This window comes from Sus scrofa, chromosome 2 (assembly GCF_054392235.1).
Source record: "Sus scrofa isolate SSC_HxYL_T2T_F1_AM1 chromosome 2, Sscrofa_HxYL_maternal_Yorkshire_Landrace_v2.0, whole genome shotgun sequence".
Taxonomy (NCBI): Eukaryota; Metazoa; Chordata; class Mammalia; order Artiodactyla; family Suidae; genus Sus; species Sus scrofa.
In genome coordinates this window covers 78,402,093-78,422,281 of record NC_139384.1, presented here as the reverse complement: position 1 = coordinate 78,422,281, position 20,189 = coordinate 78,402,093, and the positions used below count along the sequence as shown (strand labels likewise).

The 20,189-nt window shown below is 39.1% G+C and overlaps 1 protein-coding gene across 1 annotated transcript; it reads right to left on the bottom strand.

Moving 5' to 3' along the window:
- Nucleotides 1-14,101: 14,101 nt before the first annotated feature.
- LOC110259647 (olfactory receptor 7E178-like) lies at nucleotides 14,102-15,034 on the bottom strand. Its single transcript, XM_021085132.1, has one exon. The coding sequence runs from the start codon at nucleotides 14,930-14,932 to the stop codon at nucleotides 14,102-14,104; it is 831 nt and encodes a 276-aa protein (XP_020940791.1). The 5' UTR covers nucleotides 14,933-15,034.
- Nucleotides 15,035-20,189: the final 5,155 nt, after the last annotated feature.

Genomic DNA, 20,189 nt, shown 5'->3' with positions numbered 1-20,189 from the left:
TGTAAAAAAGTTTTTAAAATCCTTTATATTGCTTAGACTAGTGGTTCTTCAATCCAGTTGATCAATATATTTATGTGTAATGATTAAAGAAAAAAAACAGAGTTCCCATTGTGGCTCAGCAGGTTAAGAACTAGACCTAGGGTCCATGAGGATGTGGGTTGGATCCCTGGCCTCGTTCAGTGGGTTAAGGATCCTGTGTTGCTACAGCCTGTGGCATAGTTCACAGGTGCAGCCTGAGTCCAATGTGGCTGTGGCTGTGGTGTAGACCTGTAGCTACAGCTCTGATTTAACCCCTAGCCTGGGAACTTCCATATGCTGCAGCTGTGGCCCTAAAAAGAAAAACAAACAAACAAAAAACAGATACCCTGGTCTTGAACTTAGAACTAGTTTTCAGGATATCTACACATACATTTCTTGGTCATCCTAATGGGCAGCTGAGGCTGAGAAATACTGCATTAGAATACTGCCGAACACTTAGAAAATGCTCCATTAATATTCCCTGTTAGCACTATTATCAACACCCACCACTTTTTTTTTTTTTTTTTTGGCTGAACTGAAGATTACAGAAGTTCCCAGGCCAGATATTGAACCTAAACTGCAGTAGTGTCAATGCCAACTCCTTAACCACTAGGCCACCAGGGAACTCCCAGCCACCACCAATTTTAAATATGTAAATGTATAATAAGAATTGCTTCATATATCATATTTTATAGAGATTTGAAACATTACTGATAAAATTGGACTACTTGGTCAATTCCATTCCCCTGCATACCTGTCCCCTAAAAGCAACAAGTGTCATGAAGTTCATGGGTATATTTTCTTGTTGGTGTGTCCATAATGTTAACATTGATTTATGCATCCATAACCAGCTTTCTTAAAAGCTTACCTAAACAGTATACTACACAACTCTCTCTGAAATGTACTTTTTTTTTTTTTTTTTTAATGGCCACACATAAGGAAAGTCCTGGGCCAGGGACTGAATCTGAGCCACCGCTGCAACCTATGCCTCAACTACAGCAATGCCAGATCCTTAAGCCCACCACACTGGGCCAGGGATCCAACCCACACCTCCACAGTGACCTGAGGCACTGAAGTCAGATTCTTAACCCACTGTGCCACAGCAGGAACTCCTGAAATGTACTTCTTGACTACAATTTTGTGGTCAAGTCTCCTTGTGAAGTACATGCAACTACCTCATTTTCCTGATGAACATCGTTATGTAAGGAAAGAAAACATTTTATTCAAGTTATAGGTTTATGCATTTTAATGTAAATTTAATTCAAAATACGTATTTAACATATTTAAAATGTAACGCTATAAAGTGTAAAATATTTTAATTATATTGAATGTTCTTTTTATATTATATATTTCATACTTATTTATTTATATCAGGTTCTTCATACAACAATCTTATGAAAATTCAACACCTCTCTCCACAGCACACAAGTACAAATCTGTATATATAGGTGATTGAAGAAAAGTTGTTCAATTTCTATCAATCAATGCATGTTCAGTTTTAATAATATTACTTACCTATATTTATCTCAATGAAAAATCAACTGTATCCTCTTTTATTAAGGTATCATTTGAAAATATCTTTAAAGTCTGCCTTGTGATAATTATTCCGTGATAGCGCCATTTGACATTTGCATCTTGTATAGGAAAATCTTCTCACCTTTAGATTTTAAAACTGCACGGAAACACATGAGTACTCATAGAAAATCCTATAATCTACCATGAGAGTGCCATTATGGCCCCTGTAAACCATTGCCTCATTTCCCCTAATTCACAAGTGCTCTCACTGAACCATAAGAGGATACATCAATCCTTTTACTTTCATTTCACAACTAGGACCAAAGTAGTATGGAAAAAAGACTCTAATTAGCTACAGTGGAGGTGACTGAGAGCTGGTGCAGGAATAAGCACATCGATGCTTGAGTCCTGGGCCTTTCATCCCCTATGTGAGGGGTGTGTGTAAATCTCTCCTCCTCTCTGGGCTTCTCTTCCTTCTTGGAAGTGGAGAGTCTAATGCTCAGCTCTATGCCATGTATGGTATCTAGGGAAGTTCAGAACACAATGAATGTTTAGTCATTTTTAATAAAGAATTTCAATCACTATTGAGATAATGTGCTTAATAATTAAATACAATCTCAACTATTTAATAATGTTTTGTGGATTATACAGCACAGAGGTCAAAATCTTTCCTGTCTTAGGGCACTGGAGCATGGATGACATGAAATCCTAAAATGTGTCTCAGCTCAGGAAATAACATCGTTCTCTTCTTTTCTGAATCTCAACCCCCTACAAAATTTATGAAAATCTCTACAACGGCTTTTCAATAACTGGAAGTTGCACCTGCTATTAAATGAAAAATAATAGGTCTCAGAGAAAGTTCATGACCTCAACACAAACAAGCATTATTTTATTTTGCTTCTAGTTCTCTAGAACTTTGTGAATAGAGAAAACACTGGCATGAATGGCGCACTATTTGAATATGGCAATTTGAAGCCATATTACCAAACCATTGTTTCTATGAAAAAGAGAAGTATCTCTTCTATGCTTAACTGGGCATTTTTTTATTCTTGATACCTCTTTTGTGCCAGTAAGTTATAGGCTCTAGAAAATCAGAAATGGGAGTTCCCGTCGTGGCGCAGTGGTTGACGAATCTGACTAGGAACCATGAGGTTGCGGGTTCGGTCCCTGCCCTTGCTCAGTGGGTTAAGGATCCGGCGTTGCCGTGAGCTGTGGTGTAGGTTGCAGACGCGGCTCGGATCCCGCGTTGCTGTGGCTCTGGCGTAGGCCGGTGGCTACAGCTCCGATTCAACCCCTAGCCTGGGAACCTCCATATGCTGCGGGAGCGGCCCAAGAAATAGCAACAACAACAACAACAACAACAACAACAACAAAAAGACAAAAGACAAAAAAAAAAAAAAAGAAAATCAGAAATGAATGGGAGTCAGTCATTTCTCTTCATATATAAAGAATGTACTTGTAGAAACAAAAACAAAAACAAAATGTCCTGTCAGGGTTGGAGGGAAGCCATACATAAATAAGGTCACCAGGTATTTAAGTCAATGACAAGAGAATTAGCCCTTTCATTGGTAACAAAATACCTAAAATTTATTTTGCCCTTTCACTATGCATCCATCACATATGCATTGCATAAAGAGCATCGATTATGATTTCATCCTTACTCAGTAGATTTATATCAACTAGGAGTCGATTCAGCTGAAAATCATTAAGTCTTAGAGGTACTAAGAAAATGTCACATAACACAATAACAGTAAGTGATGCACACAGGATTCAAATTTATCAGTCACCGAGTGCCATAACTAAATTTCACTGTTTCCAGACCTTCTGAAAGTTTTAAGCAGAGGGACAGAGGTTTAATTAGCCACAGATGCATCTGAAGTATGTTGTTTAAATATTCAGTGTTTAAAAACATTGTCTAAAGTTAGTTTTTTAAAACAAGTACTTTTTTTTTTTCTTTTTAGGGCCACATTTGTGGCATATGGAAGTTCGCAGGCTCAGAATTGGATCAGAGCTGCAGCTGCCCGCCTTCACCACAGCCACAGCAATGCTGGATCCGAGCTGCATCTGCAACCTATGCTGCAGCTTGAGGCAATGCTGAATCCTTAACCCACTGAGCAAGATTAGGGATTAAACCCATGTCCTCATGGACACTATATGCAATTCTTAACCCCCGAGCCACAATGGGAACTCCCTAAAGTGAGTATATTGTTTTAAATGGGGTCCTGGGACTTTATGTCTCCATTTTTGATTGAATAGGCTGATTATATAATGGAGGAGACAATGGACAGTTGAAACATAATGCAGGAATAGGGTCAAGATGAAATCTTCTCTGATTTATTCTGTGATCTCAGCCACACTTCCCACAGTCCATGCAGTAAGTGCTAGGTACTGCCCTCCATGATGTCCTCCAGAAAACTCCAAAAGGAAGGGCATAGTGATCAGAGAGTCTCTGGTTGGCATGACAGGGAAGTGACATGGTGTTTGGGTTGGTGGGTGGAAACCTGCCCAGTTTCTCTGTGTCTGGAGTCAGTCTGCCCAGAATGACTGGCTTCAAACCTGGATTCAGCCCTTTCTAACACACAACCTGGCTCTGGTCAAATGCTGGGCTCTTTTCCTCTTAGTAAAATAAAAATGATGTTCCCATTTGTGGCTCTGCCAGTTAAGGACCCAACATAGTCTCTGTGAGGATGTGGTGTGATCCCTGGCCTCACTCAGTGGGTTAAGGATCCAGCAAGATGTAGGTTGCAGGTGTGGCTCAGATCTGATGTTGCGGTGTCTGTGGTATGGATCTGTGCTGTAGCTCTGATTCAACCCCCAGCCCAGGGACTTCTATATGCTGCAGTTGCGACTGTAAAATAAATAAATATAATAATAATGAATTGCAGTTATAGCTTGGGAAAGATTATGCATGTGAAATCAAACTAGATTCATAAAATGTACCTCTGAACTTGGCACTTAGGAAGCCCTCAACAACAGTAGATGATACTATTATAGTTAACATCATCCTCATCATTGCTTTCATGACCCCTTGAAATGCTTAGGGAGACGTTTAGAAAGAACCCCTTGCCACTGCGTTTGGGGAAATACCAGCCAGAGCCAGTGGGGATGGAGGCAGAGCTCACAATGAGAGCTCTCCAACCCTCCAAAAATAATAATATAATTGTTCTAGGTCTTGGAACTGAAATTTTGTATATCGCTATCCTTCTTTCTATCTATCTCAGCTTGTTGTGGAAGAAATCATGCTCCTAACCATCCCTCCATCAATCACTCTCTCCCCTCAGCACTTACTGGGCTGGGCTGCATCTCGGCTGGACCATGACCAAGGAGTACAGATTCACTGCCCTCTCCTGCCTGGTGTGTGATGAAGCCTCAGGATCCCTCCCCAGGACTGGCAGGAAGACAGACTCAGGCTGGGAACCACTGATGCAGTTGCTGGTAAAGGGAGGAGACAACAGGTGTTGAGCCACACTGTTAAAACTGGGAAACTAAAGTGAGTAAAGCCCTCTCCAGATATATGCAATGGTGTGACCTTTGGGCTCAATGCACAAAGCTCTTAATTGGCTAATTGGTTCATGTTGCATCAATCTCTGGAGACTTGCTAATATTAAAGGAAGAGGAATAACAATAAAATAAATATCTTGGGAGGTTCTGAGTCCTTCTTCTACTCAGGAGGAAATTCAACTGTACTCCTTAGTTTTTACTTCCAACTTGTGTGATCTTAACATAAAATTCAGACCTCACCCCCCCATGTAACCCCTCAATATGGGATTTGATATCTGTAATTCTACTGTGTTAAACATGAGATCTATGAAGCATTAGGTGTTCTATACCAGAGTGTAATACTATTTTCATTTACTCAGTAAATTGTCTCTAAAGATAACTTTTCTTTTTTGGCCATGACCACAGCATGCAGAAGTTCCAGGGCCAGGGATTGAACCCGTGCTGCAGTTGAAACCTGACCCACAACAGTGACAACACTGAATCCTTAACCAATTATGCCACCAGGGAACTAAGAGTAATTTCTTATTTTCATTTCCTTAGCCTTTATTTGGGTTGGCATCTGATATGATGGAGATTTACAGGGATATTTACTACTTAGGTTGTGTCTTCAGTTCTAAGGGTTTTCTCTAATTGAATTACATTGACATATTAGAAAACTATTGACTTTAACATATTTATTTGGTAAACAACATTTTATTTAATTATTTCAGAGGGCTATCTGGAAGGTTGCAATCAAGTTGTCTGCTCATGGCTTGACTGGTAGGGACCCACTTCTAAAACTATGCAAGAGCCTATGAGTCATTGTGTTTTGAAGTAAAAGACTTCCTTTTATCCTCCAGGCCTCTCCTCGGTCTCAAAAGTCTGTCTCAAGCATTACTGTTTATGATATATTGTTATAACTAAAATGTAGTTAAAACAGACTCCATGATTTTATGCCCTTTCTTGGTCCATGAACTTACTCCAAACAGCTTTTCACAAATGATTACTTTCTTGCTTAATTGCATTCTTTTACTAATGATTATTTTCTAGTGAGAGTTATATTGAACCTGGTGTTTTCTTTTCCTTTGAAACACTCCCTGTAACACCCCCTTCCTTTTGTGAGCAGTCTTCACTGAAGAGAGAAAGTCAAGGTGCAATAACACCAAAGACCATCAGAAATTGTCACCGGACCACCTGACTCTGGCCTTCATGTCTTTGAAATGATCTCTGAAGGGAGAAGAATGCAGGCATCTCAATCCTTATCAATAGCCCTGTTTTTTTCTGAGCTAAACATATAAAACATCTTGGTATCCCCTCTCAAGGGAGGACACAGTCTTGACGGCCTTAGCCTGCTATGGCCTCCTTTGCCTGGCAAAGCAATAAAGCAGTTCTTTCTGCTTTATCCAAAACTCCATCTCTGAGACTTAACTGGTGCCTGTGTACAGAATCCGATTTTGGCTCCACTTCCAAGGTCACTCACAAGGCTCTGGTAAGAGTCATGTGTTCACTGGCTATTGTCCAGAGTATCCCCTCATCTCATTGACACATGGCCTCCTGGTGAGGAAGTTGGGGTCCACTCTCATGAGAAACTGAGAGAGTAAGAGAGAGGCAGCAAGAATAAAACCAGATTTCTTTTCACTCTATTCCCTGAAGCAGCTTCCCAACATTTCCTCCAGATCTTCATTGTTGGAAGGGAATCATGATGTCCAGCCCATAATCAATGGCAGAAAAATATACAAGGCATGAAAACCAGGAGTTGGGATTTGTGAGAGCATCTCAGATACTGCCCACCACATAGGTCTCATCTGCTATAAGAACTTTGTGCTCCAAGCACTTAGAGTCTCAAGTCATGAGCATCTGCTTTTCAGCATAGTCACAAATCCACCTAACCACTATCCACATTCTCAACAAAAATTCCCTGGAGACAGGTTAGCAAATGGGTAGAACTTCCTCTCCATTGGGTACTTCTGCAGACTCCACTCTACTGCTCTGGTTGCACAGTGTCAAGTAGACCCCCTGGTTTCTGATGAACTTGGAGAGCCCCTCCACCAATGTCAGGCAAATTTGCAGCCATTCCATGTACAAATTGAACAAATGTGCCCAGTGTTTCTGATTTATGCTAACTAGAGAAGAATTAACTCACTCCAGAGTAGATTTCCTTTAGATTTCTCTGTATTCTCAGCTCTTGAAGACTTTTACATGTGGTTTCGGCTTATCTGTTCCTTTCTAGTAAATAAAGTGGGATATATTTAGATATTGGTATGATGTAACCTTCCTAATTTTATCCACACAGACTCTGACTTGAGACTTCTCTGCTGACAAATGCAGCATTTAATTGTTATTTAACGATACTCTTAGGACAGTGGAGTTGAGAGAAACAGAGACCAGAGCAGTGAGAACTCAAGCAGGTTTATTGACCAACAGAGTGGCCAGGAGCGCTGAGCAAAGAGAATTCAGTCTCCTTGCTATTGCGGAAAGGGCTTTTTTATAGTTATGGATTCATGTGATGGATCACATAGTCTCAAGGTAAAAGGGGAAGGGGACTTGGGAGACTGGGATGGAGAATTTAGGTCATTAAGTAAAAATTTTAACAGCCCCTTTGACTCTGTTTATTTTGAAGTTTAACAGCTCCATAAATTATCTTGTTCCTGGGGGTATCATCCATTCTGGAGTCTTTTATCTGTTGGTTAGGTCAGCTGAAATTGTGTCTGGAGCCGTGGTGCAGTTTTGATGATGTGGTTGTTTTATGTCCTCCATTTGGTATTCTCCCTCCAGATTATAGATACCACCTAACAGATATGAAGAAAACTTGAACATAAACCAAATCAAGTTGGTTATGTAGGAAAGGATGTTACTTACCTGTGTGGAAAATTGACAGAGGATGTTTTTAGGGGAGAGCAGGTGGCATATATGGATATGACCATGAGCGGGAGAGACGGGGTGTTGAGGCATTTAAAGTAATTGGCCTGTAGCAAAAACGTATTACTAAACTTATGTCATAATAGTGAGTAGAAGGAGGAAATATTATGGTAAATAATAAAGATGAGTTTATAGGGCATAGGATATGAACACCAAAGGTAGTTATGATTGTGTCATAAACTGTAAACTATGCTTTTTTTTTCACAATTCCCCCTCCCATAGTGAGTATCCTTGTCCAAATGGTTTGGAGAGTGGAGGTAGGTGTTGGCATGGTTTAAAGTACTTGGACAGTAGCAAAAATTATAATAAACTGAAGTCTTGGTGAAACTGAGACAGAATATTAACTCAGGTAGTCAGTGTAGGAGCATGGGCTTTGATGCATTCTTTGATATGGCTGTTGATGAACATTTGTGGCTTAAGGGCTCCAGGGCATAACATCCCCACAGGCCTTGTTTACTGTAGGGAGTGTACCTGCTCAGATGGACACTAATCCCTAATCCCCTATGACTCAGATTCCAGGAAGAAAAGGACAAAGAAACTGTGAGGCTTACCAGACTTAAGGGACATTCCCACACCTAAGACCCTACTGGACAAGGACTGATATAGGAAACTGAACAAGCCCAATGGGATAAAAACCACATCTTTCTAGACCCCACGTTGGTAAAACCCCCCATCTTTAAGGAATAAAAACCCCTATAGGACAGCAGAGAAAGGGGGCTTTTCTCCCCCCTCTCAGCAACCCTGGAAGCTATTTGCTTACATTTATTTATTTATTTATTTATTTTGTCTTTTTTCCTTTTCTAGGGCCGCTTCCCATGGCATATGGAGGTTCCTAGGCTAGGGGTCGAATCAGAGCTATTTGCTTTCCTTTAATAAAGACTTTTCTTGCTTGCTTCCTGTGTGTTTGCTGAGTCAATTCTTTGACTGCCTTGAAGAAGAACCCGGATTCTGGGATCATCCTTCCAGTATAAAAACCACACTCCGTCTCTGGTGGGACTCAAAACCAGCCAAAACTCAGATTGAGACACAAATCCACAGGCTGGGACTTGAACACACTGTCTTTTAATTCTCATCTAGCATCAGGATTTAGTGAAGCTCAGGTCCTTTTGTCTTGGCACAGAAAGAATCCAGCCAGAGGCAAAGTGGCAGGCAAAGAATGAGTTCATTGGCATAGAATGCTTGTGAGACAGGCAAACAGGGCAAGTGAGAAGGTTCTGCCCCAGGACCCAGAGGACATTATTTTTAGAAACAAGAGTGGGGAGGGGAGAACAGCTTCTTCCTCATTCTTGTGCAGAATTCAAGGTTTACATCATTGGTTCCCCTTTGAACTTTAACCAAGACTGTGATTTAACACAGTGATTTAACCAGGACTGTCTTGGTGCTATGTATATAAGTAATAGGGTGGTGATATATACTAAAATATGGTAATTCATCTCAGGTTTCAGTAGAATGCCCCCCTGTCCCTAGCTTTCCCCTTTCACCTATAGTGCTATCTTGCTACATGCAAGAATGTTACATTTCAAGGACTCTTGACTTCATGTAACAAGATTCAGACCCCATTTCTATTGTCTTGTGTTTTAACTATCAGGCTTTGTAGTTTGAGTATGCCTGGTGCTTAGATGAACTGGTCTTCCATCAGTATAGAGTAGATTGTCGCTAGGTTACTGGATTCTTTTCCTGGATGAGCATTAGCTTACAGCAGTTTTCCAAACTCCCTTAAAATTCACTTTCTTTCCTTAAATCTCTAGCGGGATTTTAAAATTGACAATTGAATTATCCCACTCTATCCCTATTGATAACATAGTGCATAGAGGGGATCAGATATTAGGGATAAAAAAATGAGTGTAGGAGACATGGAATATATAAAATATAGATATTGGTGTTTACATAGTAAATTAGTGAGTTGTTTTATGCTTTTCCAAATTCCTCCTCACATGTGAGTACTCTTTTTTTTGTTTTTTGTCTTTTTTGCCTTTTCTAAGGCCACTCTTGTGGCATATGGAGGTTCCCAGGCTAGGGGTCGAATTAGAGCTGTAGCCGCCAGCCTACACCACAGCCACAGCAACATGGGATCTAAGCTGTGTTTGCAACCTACACCACAGTTCATGGCAATGCCTGATCCTTAACCCACTGAGTAAGGCCAGGGATCGAACCTAGAACCTCATGGTTCCTAGTCAGATTCATTCACCACTGTGCCACGATGGGAACTCCTTATTTATTTATTTTTAAAGATGCCCCTTGAAGATCACAGTAGATGACTGTTTCTCCTAAATTCATAAAGACAGAGAAACATAAGTGAAATGAAAAAGCTGAGGAACTGTACCCAATTAAAAGAACAAGAAAAATCCCCTGAGAGAACAAGCAATGAAACAGACCACTCTAGTCTACCAGACTCCAAGTCCAAAAAGGAGGTAATAGGGAGTTGGTGCTATGGCTCACCTTAGTGAAACTGACTAGTATTCAGGGGACACAGGTTCATTCCCCTGCCTTGCTCAGTGGGTTAAGGATCCGCTGTTACCATGAGCTGTGGTGTAGGTCACAGGCATGGCCAGGATCCCATGTTCCCGTGGCTGTGGTATAGGCCAGTAGCTATAATTCTGATTTGACCCATATCCCGGGAAGTTCCATATGCCACAGGTGTGGCCCTAAAATGAAAAAAAAAGAGGTAATAAAGATGTTAAAGGAATTAAGAAAGACTATCACTAGAATTATAAGTCACTGTAAAAAGGAACTAGAAAATAAAAAGTAACCAATAAAAATTAAACATTTCAATTGCTGAAATAAAAACAAGATTAAAAGCAGTGAATACCAAACTAAATAATTCAGAAGAATGGATAACTGATCTAGAAGATGGAATAGTGGAAATAACCCAATGAAAATAGCAAAAAGAAAGATAAATGAAAAAAAAGTGAAAGCAATATATGAGATCTATGGGATATTATAAAGCATGCCAACCTGTGCATAATAGGGGTTTTGGAAGGAGAAGAAAGATAAAATAGGATAAAATATGCATTTGATAATAATATATCAAAATGTTGAGGAGGATGTTGAGAAGAAAAGGAACCCTCCTACACTGTTGGTGGGAATGTAAATTGGTACAACCACTATGGAAAACAGTATATAGGTTCTTCAGAAAACTAAATATAGAACAACCAAATGATCCAGTAATCCCACTCCTGGGCAGATATCCAGACAAAAATAAAATTCAAAAAGATATCGCACCCCTACACTCATAGCATCACTATGCACATAGCCAAGACATAGAAGCAACCTAAATATCCATTGGCAGATGAACAGATTAAGAAGATGTGGTACATGTATACAATGGAATACTACTCAGTCATAACAAAGAAAAAAACAATGTCATTTTCAGCATCATGGTTACAACTACAGATTCTCATACTAAGTGAAGTAAGTCAGAAAGAGAAAGAAATATACCATATGATATCACTTATCTGTAGAATATAAAATATGGCAAAAATGAACCTATCTACCAAACAGAGACTCAAAGATATAGAGAACAGACTTGTGGTTGCTAAGGTGAGGGGGAGTGGGATGGATTGGGAGTTTGGGGTTAGTAGATGAAAACTATTACACTTAGAATAGACAAATAATGAGGTCCTACTCTATAGCACAGGGAATTATATTCAGTCACTTGGAATAGCCCATGATGGAGGATAATATAAGAAAGGGAATGTATACAAATATATGTATGCCTGGTCACTTTGCTGTACAGCCAAAATTGGCACATGGTAAATCAATTATACTTAAAAAAAAATTTTAACGTATTTGGAGAAATTATAGCTGAAAACTTCACAAAACTAAATAAGGAAACAGATATCCAGGTATAGGAAGAACAGAGGGTCTTAAACAAAATGAACTTAAAGACACCCACACTAAGACATATCATAATTAAAATGGCAAAAGCTAAAGGTAAAGAGAGGATTTTAAATGCAGCAAGAGAAAAACAAAGTTACTAGGGTACTTCCATAAGGCTATCAGCTGATTTCTCTAGAAAAACACAATAGACCAGAAGGGAAAGGAATGATGCATTCAAAATCCTGAAAGGGAAAAACCTGAAACCTAGGGTACTCTAGCTACCAAGACTATCAATTAGAATAAATAGAAAAAGAATTTCTCAGACAATTGAAAACTAAAAGAATACAAAAATACTAAATATAACCTATAAGAAATATTGAAAGTTCTTCTCTAAATAGAAAAGAAGCAAGAACTATAAAGAAAGGGAAAAACACAGTAGGAAAGGCGAATATATAAAAGGATTGAGGATCACTTTAAAAGCCCATACATAGATTAAAAAACAATCAAAAACTTCTGTAAAAGCTATTATAACTGGAATTATAACTACAAAAAGATAAGCATAAAGATGTAAAATAGATATCAAAATCACAAAATGGGAGGATAAAAAAAGTAGATCTTTTAGAATATGTTTGAACTTATATATGACTATCAGTCTAAGGCAAATACATATAGTTATGGGTTAACATACTTGAAAATCAAGGCAACCACAAGTCATAAACATATAATAGATTCATAAAAGCCAAAAAGAAAGGAACTCAAGCATAACACGAAAGAAACCACCAAACCATCAAACCACAAAGGTAATACAAAAAGAAGAAAGGAATAAAGAATAAATACAAAATCAACCTGAAAACAAGGTTTAAGATGCTAATAAACACATATTTATCAATAATTACTTTAAATGTCAGGAGACCAAATGCTCCATCCAAAGATATGGAGTGGCAGATTGGATTAAAAAACAAGAATCTACAATATGCTGCCTATATAGACTCACTTTTTTGTTTTGTTTTGTTTTGTTTTTGGTCTTTTTAGGGTCACACCTGTGGCATATGGAAGTTCCCAGGTTAGGAGTTGAATTGGAGCTACAGTGGCTGCCCCACTCTGCAGCCACAGCAACTCAGGATCTGAGAGGAATCTGCGACCTACACCACAGCTCACAGCAGTGCCAGATCCTTGTACCACTGAGTGAGGCCAGTGATCAAAACTGCATCCTCATGGATACTAGTCGAGTTCTTTACTGCTGAGTCATGATGGGAGCTTGATAGACACACATGGATTGAATGTGAGGAGATGGAGAAAGATATTTCATACAAATGGAAAAGACCAGAAAGCAGGGGTAGCAATACTCATATCAGAAAAACAGACTTTAAAACAAAGTCTATAAAGAAACAAAGAAAGATGTTATATAATGATAAAGGGATCAATTCAAGAAGATGATATTACACTTGTTAACATACATGCAACCAATAGTGGAAGACCTCAATATATAAAACAAATACTAGAAGACATAGTATTTCTTCTAATACAAAGGAATACAATAATAGTAGGAGAGTTTAATACCCCAATGACATCAATGGAGAGGTCATCCAGAAAGAAAATTGATAAGGCAACAGAGATCTTAAGTGACACAATAGAACAGTTGGATTTAATTTATATCTAAAAGACATTACATTTTGAAAAACAGAATAAACATTTTTTTAAGTATACATGGAACATTCTCTACAATAGACCACATAGGATACAAAGGAAACAAAGAACATTTTTTACATTAAGACCACTAGGATACAAAGAAGTAATCTCAGGCATCCAGGGCAAAATACAGTTAATGTTAAATTCATTTATTGGAACTATATCAACCTCAAAGAAAATGAAAAGAATATATACATTTATTGATTTCTTAACATGTGAAAATATTATCTGTTTACTCCTAGAATGTTTAAGGTCATATGTCATTAAAAATAAAGAATTAGAATGGGTGAGAGTTAAAAAAAATACTGGTCCACAAAACTATAAACAAAAAGAGCTGCAAAAAAAAAGATATAAATTTTAAGTATATAAAAAGAGAATGTTCCTCTTTCCAGGATCCTTTGCGCATCAGTGATAAACTGCAATATAACCATAGATACAGTAAGAGTCAGTCACACAGTAATTAAGATATACAAAGGATCTCAGAACTCTCCCCAAGTCTAATTAAGAAATACCAAAAGAAGCAATACTCAGGGGCAAAGCAAGAAGAGATGTGAAGGCCACGGGAGCTACAAAGATGATGTGATGAAAGAGGTAGTGTTTGCTGGTCTACATGTTTAGTTTTTCTGCATTTCCCAACCGACCTTCCAAATGGGTGGCAAAATTACTTAGATTGGCTGAGCAAATTTCCCATGGCCCTTTTGATGTCTCTGTTCCTCAAACTGTAGATGAAGGGATTCAGCATGGGGGTGACCACGGTGTACATCACCGAGGCAACTGCATCCTTCCTGGGAGAAAGGGAGACAACTGAGCTGAGGTACACCCAAAGGCCTGTTCCATAAAATAAGCAAACAACTGCCATGTGAGAGCCACAGGTGGAGAAGGCCTTATACTTCTGACCTAATGAAGGCACTCTCAGAATGGAGGAAAGAATTTTACAGTAAGAGAAAAAGATCCCTGAGATAGGGAGAAAACCAAAAATGGCACCAACAAAATACACGATAATGTTACTGGTGAAAATGTCAGAACAGGCAAGATTGAGGAGTCGAGAAGGGTCACAGAAGAAATTAGGAATTTTCACATCCTTGAAACAGGTAAGTTGTAGCACAATCCAGTTGTGCACCTGGGAGTCCAAAAGGCTGATCAAAAAAGACATCAAAACTAAGAAGCAGCAGAGGCGTGGATGCATGATGACCGGGTAGTGCAGTGGGTAACAGATGGCCACAAACCTGTCATAGGCCATCACAGACAGAAGCATACAATCCATACTTCCAAAAAGGATGAAAATAGACATCTGTGTCAGGCAGCCTGCCAAGGAGATGACTCTGCTGTGAGTTTGGATGTTTATAATCATCTTGGGGATGGTGGCAGAGACAAAACCCACATCAGCCAAGGACAGGTTGCAGAGGAAGAAGTACATGGGGGTGTGGAGGTGGGAGTCAGAGGCAACAGCCATGATGATGAGCAGGTTCCCCAACATGGTGACCAGGTACATGGATAGGAACAGCCCAAGGAGGAAGGGCTGCAGTTCTGGATCATCTGAGAGACCCAGGAGCAAGAATTCTGAGACACTTGTGAGGTTCTGATGTTCTCTGTAGCTTGGATGCTTTGGGGAAAAGAGGATTGGAAAAAATAAAATAAGTAAATGTCATGCAGCACTGTGTACATATTTTGGATATAAGCAATTAATTTGTATGGCCATACACTTTAGTACCTCCAATAATAATATTCCCCAGTATGACAAATTCTATCTGCTTGAACTGTACCCTCATTGGTTTCTGTTTAGTCACCTCATTCTACACACACTTATCTTATAGACACTGGAATGAAGGGTAAAGAGAAGCAAGAATATTGTAGATAACGTAGCTGTGATCAGAGTTCTCCTGTGGTGCAGCATGTTAGGGATCCAGGGTTTCACTATAGTGACTTGTGTTGCTGCTGTGGTGTGTGTTTGACCCCCGGACCAGGAATAACAACAAAAAAAGAGAAAGAGATAGAAAGAAGGAGACAAAATAGAGCCATTATCTCAGTAAAAGATAGCCTACATTTTAGAAAAAATATAGAATGATATATTCCATTCCTACTTTAATAAAAATATATAATACAAATTTCAATATATTATGACATAGTTATATAAACCTTATTTTATTCAAATACAATTCCATATATTTCCTTTAGCTAGAATGTTTATAAATACGCTATAAAACACAACACTATGGAGTTCCCTGTAGCACAATGGGTTAAGGATCAGGTGTTGTCACTGCAGCGGCTCAGGTTGCTTCTGTGATGCAGGTTCAATTCCTGGCCCAGGAACTTCCATATACTGAAGATGCAGCAATTTGAAAAAATCACAACACTGTGTAAACTGTATTCTAAATTAAAATTGAATGTTCATAATGAGAAAACATTTTTGGCCAAGGCCACAGCATGCAAAAATTCCCACGTCAGGGTTTGAACCTGTACCACAGCAGTGGCAACACTGGATCCTTAATTCACTGAGCCACCAGGGACCTCTAGAAAACATTTTTATGTGATAAATACCTTTATGAGTTTATCATTCTTTGCTTTTCTCTAGTCACTCAATAAAAATAAGTTTCTCAAATATGAGAGGTATATTTTAAAAGTTATTTACCATATACTTCATATCTTTGGCTTTGCTGGACTCAAATTTTGATAAGTATGAACATAATCATACAGCATGATGACTACCAAGATGGGGTTAATATACAGAATTTCTTTTTTTTTTTCCTTTTCACACCTGCAGCACCACACCTGCAGCATATGAAAGTTTCCAGGCTAGGGGTCAAATCAGAGCTGCAACCACAAGCTTATGCCACAGCCACAGCAATGCTGGATCCGAGCCACTTCTGTGACCTATGCCTCAGCCTGCAGCAATGCTGGACCGTTGACCCACTGAGCAATGCCAGGGCTTGAACTCTCATCCTCATGCATATCAGTCAGGTACTTAACCTGTTGAGCCACAATGGGAACTCCAGAATTTCTGTCAATGATTAAACAATAATAAATTTTAAGGGAGTTCCCATCGTGGTGCAGTGGAAATGAATCCGACTAAGTACCATGAGGTTGTGGGTTTGATCCCTGGCCTCACTTAGTGGATTAAGGATCTGGCGTTGCTGTGGTTGTAGTGTAGGCCATCGGCTGTAGCTCCCATTCGATCCCTAGCCTGGGGACCTCCAAATGCCATGGGTACAGCCCCCCCCAAAAGTAATAATATTAATAATAAAAGGAGTTCCCGTCATGGATCAGTGGTTAACAAATCCTACTAGGAACCATGTGGTTGCTGGTTTGATCCCTGGCCTTGCTCAGTGGGTTAAGGATCTGACATTGCAGTGAGCTGTGGTTGTAGGTGGCAGATGTGGCTCAGATCCCGTGTTGCTGTGGCTGTGGCTTAGGCCAGCAGCTACAGCTCCAATTAGAGCCCTAGCCTGGGAACCTCCACATGCTGCAGGTGCAGCCCTAAAAAGACAAAAAGACAAAAAAAATTTTTTAAGAAATACCTTTGAAATGTTTGATTTTATATGAGTTTATTTCAATCCAGTACAATCTCAGTAAACTATCTAGTGTGAGAAACCACTCTTTATTTTTTAGACTCTATTCTGTAGTGGCCTGATAATACTACTTCATTATTTTGAGGTTTTTTTCCAGTTCATTGAATTATAATTGACAAAATTGCATATTTATATTGTACAGCGTGATGATTGCTTTAAGATGTACAAAATAATGATTTAATACTCAGACATTGTGAATGATTATTATAATCAAGTTAATTAACATATCCATCAGCTCACATTGTTACTATTTGTGTTTCTGTGTTAGGTGGAAACACTTAACCAGATCTCTCTTGGCAGATTTCAAGAATACAATACAGAATCATTGACTATTATCACCATGCTGTATATTAGATTATCAGAACTTATTCACCTTATACCTGAAAGTTTGTACAATTTGATCAAATTTCCCCTCTACCTCTACCCCTTTCCTTTTATAACTACAATTCTAATCTGTGGTTCTCTGAATTTGATTTACTTAGATTCCGCACATAATTGAGATCATGTATTATTTTCGTGTCTGGTCTATTTCAATAAGCATGACATCCTCCAGTTCCATCTATGTTGTCACAAATGGTAGGATCTCTTTCTTTTATGACTAATAATCCATTGAATATATATACACACACACACACAGCACATCTTTATCCACTAATCTGTCACCAGACACTTGGGATACTTCATGTTGTCACTATTATGAATAATATTGCAGTGAACATGGGAGTGCAGCTATCTCTGAGGTACTGATTTCATTTCCTTTGGACATGCAATCTGAGGTGGGTTGTTGGATGATACAGAAGATCTATATTAATTAGTAGCAGTTTTTATTTTTTTAGGAAGCTCCATTCTGTTTTTGGTCAAGGCTGTGCCAATATTCATTCCCATCAACCAAGTGCAAGGGTTTCCTTTCCTCCACATCCTCCAGAACATGTATTGTCATTGGTTTTCTTGACAGTAACCATCCTAACAGATGAGAGGTGGTATTTGACTGGAGCTTTGACTTTTTTCCTGAGATTAGTGATGGTAAGCACAATTTCATAAACCAGGTAGTTTTGTTTTCCTGGCCATAAATCTTTTATTAACAGTTGAGAAGTTCAGCATGAGGGGTGGTCCCAGAGCCAGGTCAGTATGCATCCTCTTGCATCAGGTAACAGATTTTCATGTCCAACCTTCCTGATATATATACATGTATACGTTTGTACATATAAACAAAAGTAAAATGTCCTCTCATGGATGTAGGAAAACCATAATACCAGATCACCAGAAATTCAAATCTAATAAGAATTAGCCTTATCATTATTACCAAAAAAGCATATAAAATTTATTTTGCACCTTTTTGTGCATCCATCACATAGTTATTACATAGAGAACATCCATTCTTTGTTTAGTCCTAATTAAGAGGAGTTGTGTCAATGAGGCATTAACTCAGTTGACAATCCTATGTCTCAGACCTGGAGATTGCCCTGAGATTGAGGGAGCACACAGAATTCAAAATGAAGTTGTCAGTCTCCGAGTCCCACACACTAAATTTATTTCCAGACTTTCTGAATGTTTAGGCAAAGGTACAGAGGTCTAATCATAAATACATCTGAGGTATATTTTCTCAATGTTTTCATTTTCTTGAGCAGGAGTGAGCACAAAGACTCTGACTTATGTCTCCTTTTTGATTGAGTGGGCTGATTATGAGGATGGATGAGGAAGTGAACACTCAAAGTAAAACCAGGAGCAAGATCAGCAGAGAGATCTACCCGTAAATTTCCAGTGCCAATTCTTTCTGTGACTTTACCTGTATCTCATACAACTTTCCTGTAGCTGATGTGGAAAATGTTCCCTATTGCCCTTCACTATTTGCTCCAGAAAACTCCAAAGGGAAGGGCATCGTGAGCAGTGAATCTCTGCCAGGACTGACCTGGAAGTGACATGACTCTGGGTGGGCAGGGGGAAGTCTGCCAAGATGCCCTGTGCCTGGAGTCAGTCTGCCCAGAACCTGGTTTCTATACTTTCTAACTCATGACCTGGAACAAGCCACATCAAATGCTGTGCTCCTTTCCTCTTATTAGAAGAATAATGATGATGTCTGCCCTTGTAGTTTGGGAGAAGTTATGCACATGAAATCAAACAAGTTATATAAAACACATACCCTAAAGCCTTGTACTTAGGAATCACTTGAAAAGAATACATGATGCATCTTTAATGGCATCTTCCTCCTCATTCTTATTGATTTCATGATCACTTGACATTTTTAGGAGGAAGTTTAGAAAGACCCAAGTGCTGCTATGGTGGGGAGATGCCAGCCAGAGGCAGAGCCAGTGAGAGTGGATGCAGAACTCAGAAGAGAGTTCTCACATCCCAACCAGAACCAAGAATATAAATTTCATAGGACTTTATTATGAAATGTTTTACATTGGTACACTCTCGGCTTTCTACCACAATTATCATGTTTATTCTCCTGAGGAGGGAATAATCATCCTAACAGTCCATCTTTCTTTTCTTTTTTAAATTTATATATATTTTTTTAAATTATTGTACTTGATTTATGATGTTCTGTACAGCAAAGTGACCCAATTATACGTATTCATACATTCTTTTTCTTACATTATCCTCCATCATGTTCCATCACAAGTGATTGGATATAACTCCCTGTGCTTTACAGCAGGATCTCATTGCTTATCCACTAAAAATGCAATAATTTGCATCTACTAACTACAAACTCCCAGTCCATTCTACTCCCTCCACCTTGGCAACCACCTAAGAGTCTCTCTTTCAATCATGGGCTTACTCAACACTTACTGGGCTGGGTTGCATCTGTGCTGGACCATGAACAAGGAGTACAGATTCACTGCCCCCCTCCTGCCTGGTGTGTGAAGAAGTCTCGGAATTTGCAGGAAGACATCGGGCTGGGAACTTCAAATGCAGGTGCCCACAAATGGAAGAGACACAGATAAAGAACCACACTATTAGAACTGGCAAACTGATAGGCAGGCAGCAGCAATTATGCACAGTGGTGTGACCTGAGGGCTCAGTGCACAAAACTCTGAATTAGCCAATGAGCCCATGTGGTCCCAGTCTCTGGAGACCTTCTAATATTAATGGGAGAGGAAAAATAAAAGTGAATGTCTTTGGAAGGGTCTTGTTTCTTCCTCTTTTTCAGGAGGAAATTCAACTGTACTCTTTAGATTTTAC

Excerpts from the sequence above, each read along its gene's own strand:
- LOC110259647 (XM_021085132.1), bottom strand. The coding sequence starts at position 14,932 with ATGTACCTGGTCACCATGTTGGGGAACCTGCTCATCATCATGGCTGTT.